The sequence below is a fragment of the Pelodiscus sinensis genome, chromosome 22 (assembly GCF_049634645.1).
Source record: "Pelodiscus sinensis isolate JC-2024 chromosome 22, ASM4963464v1, whole genome shotgun sequence".
In the NCBI taxonomy this organism is placed as follows: Eukaryota; Metazoa; Chordata; order Testudines; family Trionychidae; genus Pelodiscus; species Pelodiscus sinensis.
In genome coordinates, this window is record NC_134732.1 from 16,458,532 (window position 1) to 16,476,079 (window position 17,548).

At 50.4% G+C, this 17,548-nt stretch overlaps 1 protein-coding gene across 5 annotated transcripts in view; it reads right to left on the minus strand.

Moving 5' to 3' along the window:
* Positions 1-1,207: 1,207 nt before the first annotated feature.
* LOC102451136 (histo-blood group ABO system transferase-like) overlaps positions 1,208-17,548 on the minus strand; it is a 40,831-nt gene continuing 24,490 nt past the window's right edge. For 3 of the 5 annotated variants that reach the window (XM_075905155.1, XM_075905154.1, XM_075905153.1), the window contains 2 exons: positions 15,506-15,640; positions 1,208-2,036 (listed from right to left, as the gene is read on the minus strand). In XM_075905155.1, the coding sequence (XP_075761270.1) occupies positions 1,349-2,036; positions 15,506-15,640 (823 nt within the window). In that variant the 3' untranslated portion in view covers positions 1,208-1,348. The remainder of the gene's footprint in view (positions 2,037-15,505; positions 15,641-17,548) is intronic. The other 2 variants (XM_075905158.1, XM_075905157.1) reach the window with 1 other exon arrangement.

Consider the following 17,548-nt stretch of genomic DNA (forward strand, 5'->3'; position numbering starts at 1 on the left):
CTATTAAGAAACAAAATTCTTTCATTGTCAAGGGTATTTTGCAAGGGAGAGAGCATAAGAAGAATGGAAGTAGCAGAACTTTGAGACACATTTCAAATATCTTAGGGTATATCTACACTACCCTCCTAGTTCAAACTAGGAGGGTAATGTAGGCATACCGCACTTGCAAATGAAGCCCGAGATTTGAATTTCCCGGGCTTCATTTGCATAAGCGGGGAGCCGCCATTTTTAAAACCCCGCTGGTTCGAACCCCGTGCAGCGCGGCTACACGGGGCATGAACTAGGTAGTTCGAACTAGGATTCCTATTCCAAACTATCGGTACACCTCGTGGAACGTAGTTCGAACTATCTAGCCCGTGCCGTGTGTAGCCGTGCGGCACGGGGTTCGAACTAGCCGGCTTTTAAAAATGGCGGCGCCGGCTTTATGCTAATGAAGCCCGGGAAATTCAAATCCCGGGCTTCATTTGCAAGTGCGGTATGCCTACATTACCCTCCTAGTTCGAACTAGTGGGTTAGTGTAGACATACCCTTACAGATCAGGATAGTTACCCAAATCATCTGGAAAATCAAATTGAACCAAATATTTTTTAGATAAGCAAAAAATCGTATTAATTTTTTTTTAAACACACAGATATACCCACTGATATTTTGGTTTTGTAACAAATAGAAATTCCAAAATACCTTTTACAGTCACACACTCACACGTTAATATCTCTTGTGTTTCCACAACACTTCAGAGCCAAATAAAAGCAGAAAGAATTGGAAGAGTCATGAAAGCTTCTTTGCATCAGATGTCTGGCAAAAGAGGTTTGGATAAGTATCTGAATCCACAGGTCTCTGTATTTCCCCAGCGCTAAATACAACATAATGCCAGTACCACTGTATTGCACAAAAATATCAATGTATTTTTGGCAAAGAAATTGATGGAATCAGCAAAGTGTCCTTATGATAAATGTCATTTTGCAAACCATTCCCATATCCAGAACCACTGGAGATGTAAGAAACAGTTATGGAGCCTTACCAATTGTCTGTATATTCTCATCAACCAAGGGTACCTGCAATATCAGTTAGGTTAGTTTGAAATAAGATAGTGGTGGGCAACCTGTGGTCCATCAGGTTAATCTGATTCTAGGCCACAAAATATTTTGTTAGCATTGACTGTGCGCACTGCCCCTGTAACATTTAATGGCAGCCCTTCTCTGTTCTTGGCCAATGGGAGCTGTGATGTGTGGTACCTGCAAATGACCAACATCAGCAAAATGTCTCGCAGACACCAATCAAATTACTTTGGGCCACATGTTGCCTGCAGGTTGCCCACCACTGCACTAAGACCGGTCAGAGAAGAACTTCATTTATTTCTGATTGCAGCATGGTTCTTTGGTACAGCAAGAAACCTCCTTTTCCTAAGGATCTCTGGTCTACCCATATTGTCATCCCACACGTATTCTGGGGAAAGTATTTTAGTTGGTTTGTGGTAAACAAAATACTTGTTTAAGTGACTCTCTTCTTGCCATATTGCCTCAATTCTCTTGTCTTTGTCCACCATGATGGCTTCATGGCATTTCTTGGTCAGCTTGTAAACCTCCTTTATTGTTCCTCCAAAAAATCCTCCAGCATAGTAGAAGTCACCCTCATCATGGGGAACATAAGCTTGAGAAGCAGGTCGACGTTCATACGTGAAAGACTGACGCTCTGCACCATAGAATCCTGGGTGTAGTGTGCCAAACAAGTTGCTCAGGATTTCTACTCCAACTAGGTCATTAAACCTCATGTCTACGTCAACACACACAAGGTAGTCAACCTCATTAATGAACTGCTTCTTGGAGAAGTGGTTGATCATTTCCATGCGTCGCATAGAGATTTCTTGCCACCTCGAGTAGTTTTGGACTTGCAGAACTACTACGTTCCTTCCTTCTTTGAGCTCAACTTTAGGAACTTCTTGTGGTCTGTCTGTGAAAATGTAATAGTTCACCTTATGTCCAACCATAAAGTACATCTCTGCAGTTTCTAAAAATGTCTTGAGGAACACGACATACCTACCCAAAAAAAGAAATTATCTATTAGAAATAAATGCACAGTGGAGAAGACTGGAAAAGGGGGACATAGAGAGCAAGAAAGTGAAGTGCAGAAGAGAGAGTAGAGGGGGGAAAAGGGTGGCAGTGTAAGAATGGGCAGAGCTGTACAAGATCATGAAGGTGAGGATGAAAATTCTGAACATAGGGTACCTCTAGACTACATGCCTCTGTCGCCAGAGGCATGTAGATTAGGCTACCAGGCATAGGAAAATGAAGCGGCAATTTAAATAATCGCCGCTTCATTTAAATTTACATGACTGCCGTGCTGAGCCGACAAACAGCTGATCAGCTGTTTGTTGGCTCAGCACAGTAGTCTGGACGCGCAGGGATCGACATCAAAGGCATTTGTCGACCACCCAGGTAAACCTTGTCATGGCTCCTTCCCCACTCTGGCATGATAAATGCAGAAGTGGGGGCCAGCAAGTGTACCCCAAAGCCTTATCTACCAGGCTTTGGTATAAAACTCCCCCAAAATCTTAAAAACCTAGATGAAGAGGTTACTTACCTCGTAATTGTAGTTCTTCGAGATGTGTTGCTCATGTCCATTCTGATTAGATGTACGTGCGCCGCGTGCACGGATTCCGGAGCTTTTTTCCCTTAGCAGTATCCATAGGGCCAGCAGGGAGCCCCCTGGAGTGGCGCCGGTATACCGGTGCATATATACCCCTGCTGGCCCCTCCACCCCCTCAGTTCCTTCTTGCCGGCTCCTTCCGACATGGGGAGGTGGGTGGGATGCAGAATGGACATGAGCAACACATCTCGAAGAACTACAATTACGAGGTAAGTAACCTCTTCTTCTTCTTCTTCTTCGAGTGCTTGCTCATGTCCATTCTGATTAGGTGAGTCCCTAGCCGTGTCCCCTCTCCGGAGGCGGGGTCGGAAGGTGACTAACTACTGCCTTATCATTCTGCAGAGCAGAGAACTGCCCTCCCAATGACAGCGTCCTCCCTGGCCAGTTGCGTGATTGCATAATGCTCTGCAAAAGTGTGCACCGATGACCAGGTTGCTGCCCTGCAGATCTCCAAGATCGGCACGCAAGCCAGGAACGCCGCCGACATTGCCTGGGCTCTAGTGGAATGTGCTGTTATGCCCGGCGGTGGGCTACCCGCGCCCTCGTAGCACAGTCGAATGCAGGAAGTAATCCACGAGGATATACGCTGCGCCAAGACTGGCTGCCCTCACATCCTTTCCGCCACTGAAATAAACAATTGAATTGACTTACGGAACTCTCGTGTCCTATCTATATAAAATGCCAATGCCCTCCTAATATCCAGGCAGTGCAGAGCCTGTTCCCTGGGCGACGCGTGTGGCTTGGGGTAAAACACTGGCAAGTAGATATCCTGGGACATATGGAAGTGCGAGACAACCTTGGGAAGAAACCCCGGGTGTGGACGCAACCTCACCTTATCTTTAAAAAACACCGTGTAGGGTGGTTCTGAGGTGAGAGCCCTAAGCTCTGATACACTCCTAGCCGAGGTAATGGCCACGAGGAAAGCTACCTTATAGGACAGGTGCTTCAAAGAGCATGAAGCCAGAGGCTCGAACGGGGGCTTCATAAGGGCAGTCAGGACCAGGTTAAGGTCCCAAGCCGGGACTGGAGGTCTCTCATATGGCATCATTCTGTCAATTCCCTTTAGACATCTTTTAACCAAGGGATTGGCAAAGATAGACCTTTGCCCCCCTCCTTCCCCCCCGGCGTGGAAAGCTGCTATGGCCGCCAGGTATACCCTTAGGGAGGCTGTGGCCAGGCCCTGTTTCCGCAGGTGTAGAAGGTATTCCAAGACAGTCGGAACCGCCCCTTCACCTGGAGCGAGCGTCCTGCCCTCCAGCCACGAAGTAAACCTCTTCCACTTAGCCTCGTAAAGGGCTCTAGTGGACAGCCTTCTGCTTTCTAGGAGGACCTCGTGGACTGCTCTGGAGCAGGCTCGCTGAGCCACTGAGGAGCCACGCTGCTAGGTGCAGAGATGGTAGGCTCAGGTGGAGAGCTACCCCGGCCTCGCAGCTCTGAGTGATTAGATCCAGCCCGAGGGGTAGCCTGAGCGGGCCCTCCACAGACAGAACCAGCAGGGTGGTGAACCAGTACTGCCGAGGCCATACTGGCGCTATCAGGATGATCTGGGCCTTGAAGCTCTGCACTCTGAGGAGTGTGTCGTGGATCAGAGGGAACGGGGGGAAGGCATAGAGTAGGCCCCTGGGCCAGCTGATCTGCAGTGCATCGCCCCGAGAGCCCAGACCGTGCCCCATGTACGAACAGAACTCCCTGCACTTGGCGTTGCTCAGAGTTGCAAACAGGTCCAGGCGGGGAAACCCCCACCTTCAGAAGACCCCGTGAAGTACATCCCACCTTAGCACCCACTCGTGTGCCTGGATCGAACGGCTGAGCCTGTCCGCTAGCCCGTTCCTGGTTCCCGGAAGGTGAGATGCCTCCAGGTAAATACCGTGGGCTATACACAGTTCCCATAGATCTAGGGCTTCCCGGCACAGGGGAAAGGAATGCGCCCCACCCTGCTTGTTGATATAAAACATGGCCGTAGTCTTGTCTGTGAGCACCGCCACCACTCTGTCCTGCAGACCAACCTGACCGCCCGCAGCTCCTTGATATTTATATGGAGGTGAACCTCCTTTGTTGACCTCCTCTGTTGCGTCCTGAGGTTGCCCAGGTGAGCGCCCCATCCCACGTCCGAAGCATCCGTGACCAGCTGCACTGATGGGGACGGTTTGGTGAATCGGACCCCCACACACACCGTGCCCTCGTCCTTCCACCAGTCCAGCGAATGAAGAATGTCCTGAGGAATAGTCACTACCGCATCTAGCGGCAACCTCAAGGGGTTGTGCGCTACCCTGAGCCACCCCTGCAATGGGTGCATGTGTAGCCTGGCGTGTTGGACCACGTAAGTGCACGCCGCCATGTGGCCTAGGAGCCTCATACAGGTCCTCGCCGTCGTAGTCGGGAACTCCTGCAGCCCCACTACCAGCGAGTGAATAGCCATGAATCTGTTTCTCGGTAGGGACGCCTTGCCCAAAGGTGAGTCCAGATGGGCCCCCACAAAGTCTATGACTTGCGTGGGATCTAGCAATGATTTGGCCTCGTTTATGAGGAGGCCGAGGCTCTCGAACAAAACCCTGGCCCTTGAGACATGATCCAACACCTGTTCTTGAGACTTGCCCCTTATGAGCCAATCATCCAGATATGGAAACACTTGGACCCTGTGCCACCGCAGAAACGCAGCCACCACCGTCATACATTTGGTAAAGACTCTCGGGGCTGTACACAGCCAAAAGGGAGGACCGTAAACTGGAAGTGGTCCTGTCCCACCGTGAACCGTAGGAATTTTCTGTGACTTGGAAAAATTGAAATGTGGAAGTACACATCCTTCAAATTGAGAGCAGCATACCAGTCCCCCTTTCTGAGCAATGGGATGATGCAGGCTAGCGTCACCATCCTGAACTTTGCCTTCCTTATAAAGGTGTTCAGGTTTCGGAGGAAAGGAAGGGGATAGTATATCCCTGCTTCACCAGGTCTAGGACCCAACGGTCCGACGTGATCTTTATCCATTCCTGGTAAAAGAGGGAAAGACGGTCCCCAAAGGGTGGACAGGTAGGTGTGACTGGCACTCTGCTCTCTAGCGTACCTTCAAAATGAGGGCTTAGTTTGGTGACCGGGTGATGGACCTGAGCCTCTCTCGGAGTCTGACTGAGGGCCCCTACGCCTGCCTCTGAAGAGGTCAGGGCGGCTATTGTTATGGCCCCTCCTGCGACCCCTATCATTGTTTGCCCCCTTCTAGGGTAGGGTCTAGTCTGAAGGAGCGCCTCTGAGGCGCCAGGGTATGTATCCCTAGCGACTTCAGGGTCGCTCTTGAGTCCTTCAAGCTATGAAGCTTGGAATCAGTCTGCTCTGAGAACAAGGCCAGCCCCTCAAAGGGCAGGTCCTGAATGGTGGTCTGCACCTCGGGTGGGATGCCAGACACCTGCAGCCACGCACTACGCCTCATCACAACCCCTGTGGCCATAGTGCGGGCTGCCGAATCGGCCGTGTCCAAGGCCGCCTTGAGAGAGGTACGCGCCACTGCTCTTCCGTCAGGGCCCCGAACTCCTGGCGGGATTCAGGGGGAAGCTGGCTGGCAAATTTCTTCATTGATGCCCATGTGTTAAAGGCATAACGCCCCAGCATTAGTTGCTGGTTAGCTATACGCAGCTGGAGGCCCCCCGTGGCGTAGGCCTTCCGGCCAAGTAGGTCCAATCTCCTGGGCTCCTTCGCCTTCGGAGTAGGACCTGGAGGCCCTTGGCACTCCTTCTGTCCTGCACCACTATGGATCCCGGTGCCGGGTGGTTAAAAAGATGCTCGTGCCCCGCTTGGGGTATGTAGTACCTTCTCTCGACCCCCTTCTGGGTTGGCGCAATAATAGCCGGCGTCTGCCACAGAGTTTTGGACAGTTTGTCCACTGTTTTATTCAGTGGGAGCGCCACTCAACCAGGGCCCGCTGCCGCTATAATGTCCACCATAGGATCTTGGTCCTCGTGAACCTCCTCGTGCTGGACTGCAAGGTTGACCACCAGCCTTCGGAGCAGCTCCTGGTGCGCCCTGGAGTCCATTGACGGGGGCTGGGGCGCGGGGTCGGCCAGGGCCTTGTCTGGTGAAGATGACGAGAACTCCCTTGAGGGGACTGCCTCCTCCTCACCGAGCTGTGCCCCTGGTTCCCCCTGGGCAGAGATGTCCATATAGGCTGAGCCCGGCTGGGACATAGCCCCCTGCCCCTGACCAATAACCGGAGGTCTTGACATCGCCACTATAGATGAGCTGTCTCCAGGCGGGGGGGGGGGGCTGTCAAGGGGGTGGCAGATGGGGTGCTGCTCCTTCGGGACGACCCCGCCGCTGGCCCCGTAGGGGGAGGCCCCTGGGCCTGGTAGTATGCCTAGGGCGTCCAGAATGACCACTGAGGTTGCCCCTGCCACTGCTGCTGATCCACCGGTTCCCAGTGAGATGATCTGACCGATGAGCGAGACCTATGACGGGGCCGTGACCTGTATGATGACCTGGCTGATGCCACCAATTCGGCCTCAGACTCCGAAGAGTACTCTGATGCTGACCAGGGAGGGGCCGATGAAGCCTGCACCTTTTGCTGCACTGCCATGGCCGATGGCTTGACCCTGTGAACCGCACGCGGTGCTGGTGGGGGCATAAGTGGAGGTCCTTGCTGTAGCGGTACCGTGCCCAGCTGCATCTGATAGGCCGGTAAGTAACCCTCCGGTGCTGTCATGTGCAGCGGCACCGCGCCCTGCTGCTGGGTTGGCGCTCCCATGGTGTGAGCAGGGATCGGTGCCAGGAGAGGCATCAGCGTCGGTGCCGTGCGGGGTGCCTGCTGTGGCACCGCGGATGGCGCATAGTATGGTGCGGGGCCCTGCACCGCCCAAGGGACCGTCTGCGGCACCGGACCCTGCACCGGTGCCGTCAGCGCTGCAAGCGCACTCGCTCCTGGTGCTGCTGCCGGTGCCGCCGGGAAGGGGCCCAGGGTCGGTGCTGGCGTTCGTCCCGGCTCCGGTGCTGGTGTTCTTCCTGGCACCGGGAAAAACTGCTGCTGGGCCGAGGCCTGCCCTTCACCCAGAGGGTCCCACGACCCGGCCATAGCCTGCTGGGGGGCACTTAAGGCCGGTGCCGGCGCAGTCCGCTCCTGCGGCACCGGGCCCTCTCCTTCATCCGCAGCCATGTGAATGAGGTCTCAGGCCGCTTCAAAGGTTTCTGGGGTGGAGGGCCGACGGACCTCTCCTAGCCCCACGGGCTGCCCCGGGCTCTTGCCCTTGTCCGGGCTGCGCCTCTTTTTGGAGGCCTTAGAAGAAAGGTGCCCCTCCTTAGGGCGCACCTTCTGGGCACTCCTCTCTGCCGAGCGTCCCCTCAAGCTCTTGGGGGCCCTCGGCACCGGGGACTGCGATCTGTGCCTCGGTGCCTTGTTGTCCAACGGGGGTGCCGCCGCCAGTGCTCTGCAGGCAGAGTGAGGCCACTCCTCGCTCTGAGGCTGCAGTGCCGACTCTATTAGTAGGAGTTTTAGCCGGGAGTCCCTCTCCTTTTTGGTCCGGAGCTTAAAGCTCTTACAGATAGAGCAGCTTTCAGCTCGATGGGCCTCACCCAGACACTTTAGGCAGTCAGAGTGGGGCTCTCCGCAGGGCATAGGTTTGGAGCAGGAAGCACAGGGTTTAAAGCCCTGGGGGCCCTGGCATGCCCTCCCCTCACGGGAGGGTACCGCTGTGCTCCCCTATCTAACTAAATATTTACAACACTTAACAACTACTTAACTAGATAAAAACTTCAACTAGAACTATAATACAACAGATAAGAAATAAAGCTGCTAAGAGATAGGCTATCAGCCTGAAGCATGCTCCAGCTACCGTCACGGGCGGGCGGTAAGAAGGAACTGAGGGGGTGGAGGGGCCAGCAGGGGTATATATGCACCGGTATACCGGCGCCACTCCAGGGGGCTCCCTGCTGGCCCTATGGATACTGCTAAGGGGAAAAAAAGCTCCAGAATCCGTGCACGTGTTGCACGTACACCGAATCAGAATGGACATGAGCAAGCACTCGAAGAAGAACTTGGGAATAAAACTTCCGCTGCCACCACCCAAATGTTGCTAAAAAAACCAGGCGAAAGATCATTTAGGAAATCTCATCCCTAAAATAAAAATCAGGGCACACTATTAACCAATGCCAGGTTAATAAAAAGAAAGGAAAGAACTTTTATTATTACAACAATATTCCCGTTGCAAGTATAATGACTAGATAGGAAGGTAACAAAATATACTCATGGAGAAACTCCATGGGCCTAGAACTTAGTTACAAAGAAAAGCCAAAACATCTTTTAAACAGTGACAGATCTCAGATCCCATACCCAATCCTTAAAATAATAAAACCTAACGAAACTACCTAAACTTTACCCTACTTACAGAAAATGAAGAATGGTGTCTTGCGCTATGTCTAGACTGCAAGCCTCTTTCAAAAGAGGCTCTTTCGAAAGAGCCTCTTTCGAAAGAGAGCGTCTAGACTGCACGCGGAACTTTCGAAAAAGCAAGCCGCTTTTTCGAAAGAAAGCACCCAGTGAGTCTGGATGATCTCTTTCTAAAAAGCCTGTTTGCTTTCAAGAACGCCTTCTTTCGAAAGAGCACTTTCGAAAGAAGGAGTTCTTCCTCGTGGAATTAGGTTTACCACCGTCGAAAGAAAAGCCGCATTCTTTCGATTTAATTTCGAAAGAACGTGGCTGCAGTCTAGACGATGGTGAAGTTTTTTCGAAAAAAGGCTACTTTTTTCGAAAAAACCCCTGAGTCTGGACACAGCCTTGGAGAGAGAGAGACATGCTTGTCCCTCTCTGTAGCTGATGGGTCCACCAATCCAGCGTGAGGAGAACAGGGGTGGGGACAGTCAACACTCTGCCCCAGGACTGAACAGTTGGATTGTGGACTTGCGATAGCCACATCTGTAGTGGGCGCATGCGCAGCCTGGCATGTTGCACTATATAAGTGCAGGCGGCTATGAGGCCCAATAGATGCATGAAAGCCCAGGCGGTGGTCACTGGAAAGTTCTGGATTGACCTGACTGCGGACAGTAGTGTGAGAAAGCGGGAGCTGGGTAGAGAAGCTCTCTGAGACCGGGAATCCAGGGTAGTACCCATGAACTCTATTGTTTGGGTAGGAGTTAGGGTGGATTTGTCCAGGTTTAAAAAAAGACCTAGTTCTTGAAAGAGTTCACGGACTGTGGTGATGTGATCTCTCACTTGGGTTTCTGACTTTCCCGAGAAGCCAATCTTCCAAACAGGAGAACACTTGGACTCCCCTTTTTCTTAGCTCGGTGGCCACCACCACCCTGCATTTGGTGAAGACTCGGGGGGCCATAGAAATACCAACGAGAAGGGTCGAATTGGTAGTGGTCCTGGCCCACAGTGAATCGTAGAAACCTTTGATGGAAAGGGGCAATTGAAACATGAAAGTAAGCGTCTTTTAAGTCGAGGGCAGCGTACCAGTCTCCTGGGGCTAGGGAAGGAATTATGGACGCCAGAGTCACCATTCTGAATTTTGTCTTGACGATGAAAAGATGTAGGGCCCTGAGGTCCAGGTTTGGGTAGAGGCACCCTTTTGCTTTTGGAACCAGAAAGTAGCGGGAATAAAATCCCCTGTTTTGAAATTTGAGGGGAACTCGTTCCACCACCTCTATGGTGAGAAGGTGGCAAACCTCCTCCTGTAACAGAGGCTCCTGAGATGGGTCCCTGGAAAAGGATGAGGTATGGGATTTGAAAGGAGGGGGCAAGTGGAAAGGGATTACATAACCCCTTTCCACTATCTCCAGAACCTATCGGTCCAATGTAACAGACCGCCAAGCCTGGAGAAAATGGGATAAACGGTCCCAGAAAGGCACCGGGGAGACTGGTAAGAAGCCCTCGAGGGTCCCATCAAAACCCCTGTTGGAGTCCGGGGGATTTATTGGGGGGTCCCTGGTTGTTTGGGGCTGGGCGCCTATTGTTCCTGCCATTATTGCCCCTTTCCCTACGTCGGGTAAAGTCAGGACATGGGCACTGTGGAGGCATTCTAGGAATATTCCTGTTTGTATATGAACACCTCTGGGTAGCAGGTGTATGTAGGCCCAAGGACTTTAATGTGGCTGTCATGTCCTTCAGGCCATGTAGCCACTGGTCAGTTTCCTCCGAGAAGAGTGAGGGGCCCTCAAAAGGAAGGTCCTGTATGGTGTTTTGGAGTGTCGGCAGCACTCTGGAACCCTGGAGCCATGAACTATGATGCAGGACCACTCCGGTGGCCATAACTCCTGAAGCTGCATCAGCCATGTCGAGTGCTGCTTGTAGAGCTGCTCGGGAAATTGCTCTCCCCTCTTCCTGAAGTGCCTTATACTCCACACAGGAGTTTCTGGGGAGCAAGTCCATAAATTTATCCATTGATGCCCAGGTGTTGTAGGCGAATCTGGACAGAAGGACCTGTTGGTTGGCAGTTCAGTACTGCATCCCCGCAGATGCATAGACCTTTCTGCCCAGTAACTCAGTCTTTTTAGCCTCTCTATTCTTAGGGGTGGCAGCGGGCTGTCCCTGCCTCTTCTTTTGGTTGACTGCCTGAACTACTAACGAACCCGGGGGAGGGTGGGAGAAGAGGTGTTTGTTATCCTCCTGAGGGACAAAGTACCTCTGTTCTGCACACTTATTGGTGGGAGGTATGGATGCCGGGGTTTGCCACAAGGTTGCTAAAATCTTGGCTACCGTTCGGATGATCGGCAACGCCACTCTGGAGGGAGTGTCTACGTGCAAGATGTTGACAGTGGGATCCAAGTCCTCGGAGACCTTGTCCGCTTGGACACCCAAACTTTGGGCCAGGTGGCAGAACAGGTCTTGATCGGCCCTGGCATCCATGGAGGGTGCAGTCAGCTAATGCCTCGTCTGGGGAGGAGGACGATGACTCCTGTGCCATGTTGCTCACAGGGGCATCCGTACAGCCTGGATCGTCCAAAGTGGCCATGAAGGAAGAGGGGGACGACTGGCCTGGAGGTAGCGAGTGACCTGAAGTGAGAGACTGGACTAGAGGAGTTGCCGATGGAGGGACTTGTGGACCTGAAGTGATGGAATCTGGTCTAGGAGGATTCATGCCCTGGGCCTGCTGGTAGGCCCAGGGTGTCCAGAAGGGCCACTGTCCGGGTGGTTGAGATGGCCACATTTGCTGGACCATCGGTATGGGGATCGGCTGGGCCCACTGTTGTTGGTACCATTGTGGAGACGTACGATGCCAGGACTGGTGCCAGGAGCGGGAACGGTGAGGACCATGCTAATTCCGTGTCGGAGTCAGACAAGTACTCCGAGGTGGATCATGGTGGTGACGATGCTGATGTTGACTGGGCTGCGGTGTGCCGAGACATAGCTTTGGGCTTGTCACGGTGCCGAGGCTGAGGAGGAAGCATGGTTGCAACGGAATCCCTCACAGAGGTAGGTGCCGCAGTGCTGCGGGCCGATAGCAGTACCAGGTGGTTAAGCCACACTGGGTCTGGTGCTGTGTCCGGTGCTGGTGCCAGTGCCGAAAGTATCGGTGCCTCAGTGGCCGGTGTCATGAGTGGTGCCGTAGGTGTTGTGTGGCTTTGCTGCACCTCATGCACTGGTTCTCCAGGCACCCTAGATAACCCCTAGAGAACCCCATGCCATCTGGAGGGTGCTGGGGTGGGCGGAGGGGAGGGAGTCGAGTCAATGAGGACCCTCACTGCTTCCAAAGCCTCCGGGGTAGATGGGTCTGGGAAATCTTCCGAGGGACTAACATCCCTCCAGTGGGAAGAGTAGTCGCCTGACCTAGAAAGCCTGGGCACCGGACTAGTTGGTGCTGCATGTCCCACTGTAGAGCGAGTGGAGAGCCTCTGTTTGGGCGGAGACCGACCTGTTAGGCTGCCTCTTCCTTTGTGGTGCCGGCGACTGGGAGCAATGTCTGGTCCTGTGAGGTATCAGAGAGGCGCGGTGTATGGAGCTGTCACACACTGAGGCCAGTGCAGTTAGAGCCCAGTGCTGGGTCCGGTGCTGGTGCCAGAGCCCGTGCCGGACAGAGTGCCGCTTCCATTAAGAGCGCCTTGAGAAATGACTCCTACTTGCGCTTGGTTCTGGGCTTAAACGCCTTGCAGATCTTGCATGCGTCTGTGATATGTGATTCTCCCAGAAACTTTAAGTACGAGGAGTGTGGGTCACCACACGGCATAGGCCTATTGCACTTTCTGCAGGGGGCGTGCTGGGGCAGAGTGAAAGAAGAAAACTACAAAGAAAAGTCTCTAACTCAATTTACACGTACTTAACTGAAGATTGGGTAACAGAGGAGAAGAACAATGAAGAGAACAAACTCAATGACGAGCTGAGGGTTGTTCCAATGACCATCACAGTGGTAAGAAGGAACTGAGTGGGTGAGGGGGCCAGCAGGGGTATATATGGTCCGATATACTGGCGCCACTCTAGGGGGCTCCCCTGCTGGCTGAGGGAAAAGTTTCCAACGGCATGTGCACGTTGTACACGCACACCTATATTGGACTTCACATGAGCAATCACTCACAGAAGAAGTCATTCTTCTGCTCTACTCTTCACTGATTAGGTGTCAGTTGGGGTATTGTGTCCAGTTCTGGGCACCACCTTTCAAGAAAGATGTGAAGAAACTGGAGATGGTTCAAAGAAGAGCAACAAAAATGATTAAAGGTCTAAGAACAATGACCTATGAGGGAAGACTGAAATAATTTGGTTTGTTTAGTTTGGAAACGAGAATACTAAGAGGGGACATGATAGCAGTTTTCAAGTACCTAAAAAGGTATTACAAGGAAGAGGGAGAAAAAATGTTCTTTTTACCTCTGATGATAGGATAAGAAACAATGAGCTTAAATTACAGCAAGGTTTAGATTTGACATTAGGAAAAACTTTGAGTCGTGGTTAAACACGGGAATAAATTGCCTAGGGAGGTTGTAGAATCTCCATAATTGGAGATATTTAAGAGCAATCAGGGATGAGCTATAGATCATGGATAGAGAACCTTTTTTGAGTCTGGGGCTGCTGACACACAGAAAAACCAATCTGGGGCCACACACAACCAATAAACCCATCACTGACTAGCCCCCGACTGAGAAGGAATCACATTCCCTAGCACACCAGAGCTGAGGGCCCAGGCTATTAGATTTTGTGTGCTTCAGCCCTATAGTGGGGCGGAGCACCAGCACAGACTCCCCAATACTGCGAGGAGCCCTGAGACTCAGGAGTTGGAGTCAGGCAAGCTGGGGGCTGCATCTGGCTCCTGGGCCATAGGTTCCCCACCCATGATCTAGATGATAGTCGGTCATGCCCTGAGGGCAGAGGACTAGACTTAATGACCTACTGAGGTCCCTTCCACTTCTAATGTTCTACGATTCTAGGTTGCATTTATAATCTGCCTAGGCCATGTTCCCCACCACCTCTGTCCTAGTCCCTCCCTCCTTTTCCTCTTTCACCAATGCCCCACTCCTGCTCTGCCTCCTCCTGGGCCTGCCGTGCCTTTTCACACCCAGTTCTTCCTCTCCTTAATGCACTGCTCCCTCGCTCCTCCCCGATCCTCCCCCAGAACCTCCTAACGTCACAAAACAACTGATTTGCAGCAGGCAATAAACACTGGGAGGGAAGGAAGGGCGCTGAGCCTCAGGGCCCACCAGTAAGCAGGTTGTGATGGGGGAGGTAGAGGCATTGATAGCGGGTTGCCCAATGGCTGCTGAGTACCCAACATTATTTCCGTAGGCGCCAGAACACTCACGGAGTTGATTCCTAGGGCTGCCACTGCTGGAGACTGAGCCCAAGCCCTGCATGACACACACATACACGGAAGCACCACGCCCAAATCACGGGGCCCGGAGCAATTTCCCTGATTTGCCATACCCTAGGGATGGCTCTGCTACCAGCTGCAGTGCCATCCTTACCCCTGTGAGACTGCTGGTGGTGGCTTTGCCTTCAGAGCTCGGATCTCATTCAGCGACCACCATTCTCCAGCTGATCAGCCCTGAAGGCAATGCTGCCACCAGCATCACTGCCACCCCCTCTACAATTATCTTGTGATACCCCTTCAGCTCCTTTTTGGGCCAGGACCCCTACAATTACTACACCATGAAATGTTAGATGTAAATAGCTGAAATCATGAAATTTATTGTTTTAAAAAATCTCATGACCATGAAATTGATCAAAATGGACCATGAATTTGGTAGGGCCCTATCCAGAATTATCAAGCACTTCCCTGTAGCATGCATAGCTGTTGAAAAACACTTATGTTAATGAATAGTTCCTTAATCTGTCTTTGCATAGCATGTGTGGGTCCATCACAAGCCACCAAGTATTTTCCTTTACTTACAAATCTGATAAAGCCCTGCTCAACATGAAAGTCAAATTCTTCCTTTGTAAGAAGGACTCTTGAGGAAAGTCTCTTTTCCCAGTTACATGGTTGTATTTCTGAAATATTCCATCCCAAGTAGAGGGATAGCAGTGTAGCGAAATTAGACAGTATGGAGAAGATAAAAGATCACCTACTGTGAAGTCAGGAGAGCATAAGGACAAAGACTTTATTCCCAGAGCAAAGGGAGAAGAGGAAAGTACTTTACTTAGCTTCCATAGTTGCTAATCCTTTCAGTCCCTCTCTCTGAGATGCACACAACAAGCAGCTTAACTTGACCCTTTTTCACCAATGCCAGATCCTCTTAGTTTTTTCCTCCACCCCACTGTGAAACCCCACTCTCCTTTCCCTGTCACTGAAATGTGTTTTAAGTCAATCAGCAGTCTTCCAACAAAACTCCTGCTAGGAAAGGTGAGATGAATAAGGGATACACCATCACTACACACATCGACAAAACAGATTCCCACTCCTCTTAGTGGTTATCCTTCACCTTTCATAACTAACATATAGTTCTATGAATAAGCCATACTCACTTTTTGATTGCAAAAACTGTCAGTCCTACAGTGACATTCCTTTGTTTGAACTGCTCATTCAGGATCTCAAGATTATAGGTCCCTTCCCAAACTATTGGCGCAAACCATGGAGTCATCATAAGGACGTCATTTCTCCTGTGGAAGAGGAAGTTTTCTTTAGAATCACACCGTAGAAGTAAGAAATATGGAGGCAGTTTCCTTCCCTACATTTAGAAAGACACTACCAGATCCATGTGTTAAAGTTCAAAAATAGATAACTAATAGGTGTATAGAAATACACAAGTCCATGAACTCACGTGGCATTGTGCAATAAGGCTATATAAATGTTAACAGGTTACTGGGATCTCCTTTGATTAACCCTTTAAGATTTAGTAATAATATAAGAAGCTATCAGCTAACTAATGGTATCTATCCATCATGCATAAAGTTTGTAACCAAATAAAACATCTTGGGTTGTACTTTGTTTAAAGATCCAGGTGTTTCTGAGATTTTGTATGAAGATATTAACACCCAGAGAATCGAGGGAATTACAGACCAGTCATCTTAACTTCTGTACCCAGAAAGATAATGGAGCAAATAATTAAGCAATCAATTTGCAAACATCTAGAATATTATAAGGTAATAAGTAGCAGTCAGCATGGATTTGTCAAGAACAAATTGTGTCAAACCCAACTGATAGCTTTCTTTGACAGGGTAACAAGCCTTGTGGATGTGGGGGTAAGGAAGCAGTAGATATGGTTCATCATGCCTTTAGTAAAGGTTTTTGATACTGTCTCAAATAACCTTCTCATTAACAAATTAAGGAACTACAACTAGATGGAGCTACTATAAGGTGGGCGCATAATTGGTTAGAAAAATGTTCTCAGTCAATGGTTCACAGTCATGCTGGAAGAGCACAATGAGTAGAGTTTTGCAGAGATAAGTTCTGGCTCTGGTTTTGTCCAATATCTTCATCAATTATTTAAATAATGGCATAGAGTACACTAACTCCACCATGAAGCCTCTAGGGGTTTCATACCAGTCCCAAGCTTGGATAAAGGAGGAGGATTGATCAGATGAGTATTGATGTGCTGATTGTAAAGCAACAATATGAATGAAATCTGATACCAGTAAGATTAACTGATAAAAGATGCTGGCTTGGACGTCACCCAGATAAACAAGGTCCACGACACCAATTGAGTGTTGGGAGATGATATCATTCATAGATGATATCATTATCATTGAGGAAGATGAAGAGAAGCTCCTGAGAATAAGATGGATGCAGAAGTTCACCAACGAGGTGTTAGATGTGAAGATACAGCCTAAAGAGAACCTACTGCAGAAGGTTACATAAAGGAAGTTACAGCTATTCGGGCATATCTACAGAATGAATACTGAGCGAAAAGTTAAGACCCTGGTATTCAGCATAATGGGTGCTCTGAATAGGAGAGGCAGACCCCACAGAGAATGGGTAGATGATATAGCAGATTGGTGCAGAGCTAGTCTACAGAAACTTAGCCACTCTGCACTGGACAGGGAAAGATGGAAGGAAATAGTGAGGGAGGCATAGGACACCAACGGGCATTGAGCCTATGGCTGTTGCTGTTGTTCATGATGATGATAGAGTACACTAATAAAAGTAAAGGATGATACTAAGTTGGGAGAGGTTGCAAGTGCTTTGGAGAATAAGATTAAAATTCAAAATGATCAGGACAAACTGGAGAAATGGTCTGACATAAATAGGATGAAATTCAGTAAATACAAATGCAAAGCACTTCACTTAGGAAGACTCAGTTGGGAAATGACTGCCTAGGAAGGAGTACTGCACAAAGGAATCCAGGGGTTACAGAGAATCACAAACATAATATGAATAATACTGTTGCACAAAAATTGAACATAATTCTGGGATGTATTAGCAGGATGGTTCTTTGAGATGGGTCCCTATAGGTGCTGCATTCTTGGTGTCAGGCTTGTCCCGGTGCCACAGCTCAAAGGCTTTGCATAGCTGTCTTCAGCCGGGTCACGCCTGCGCGGTGTGCAGCATGCACCATTCGCGCTCTTTGA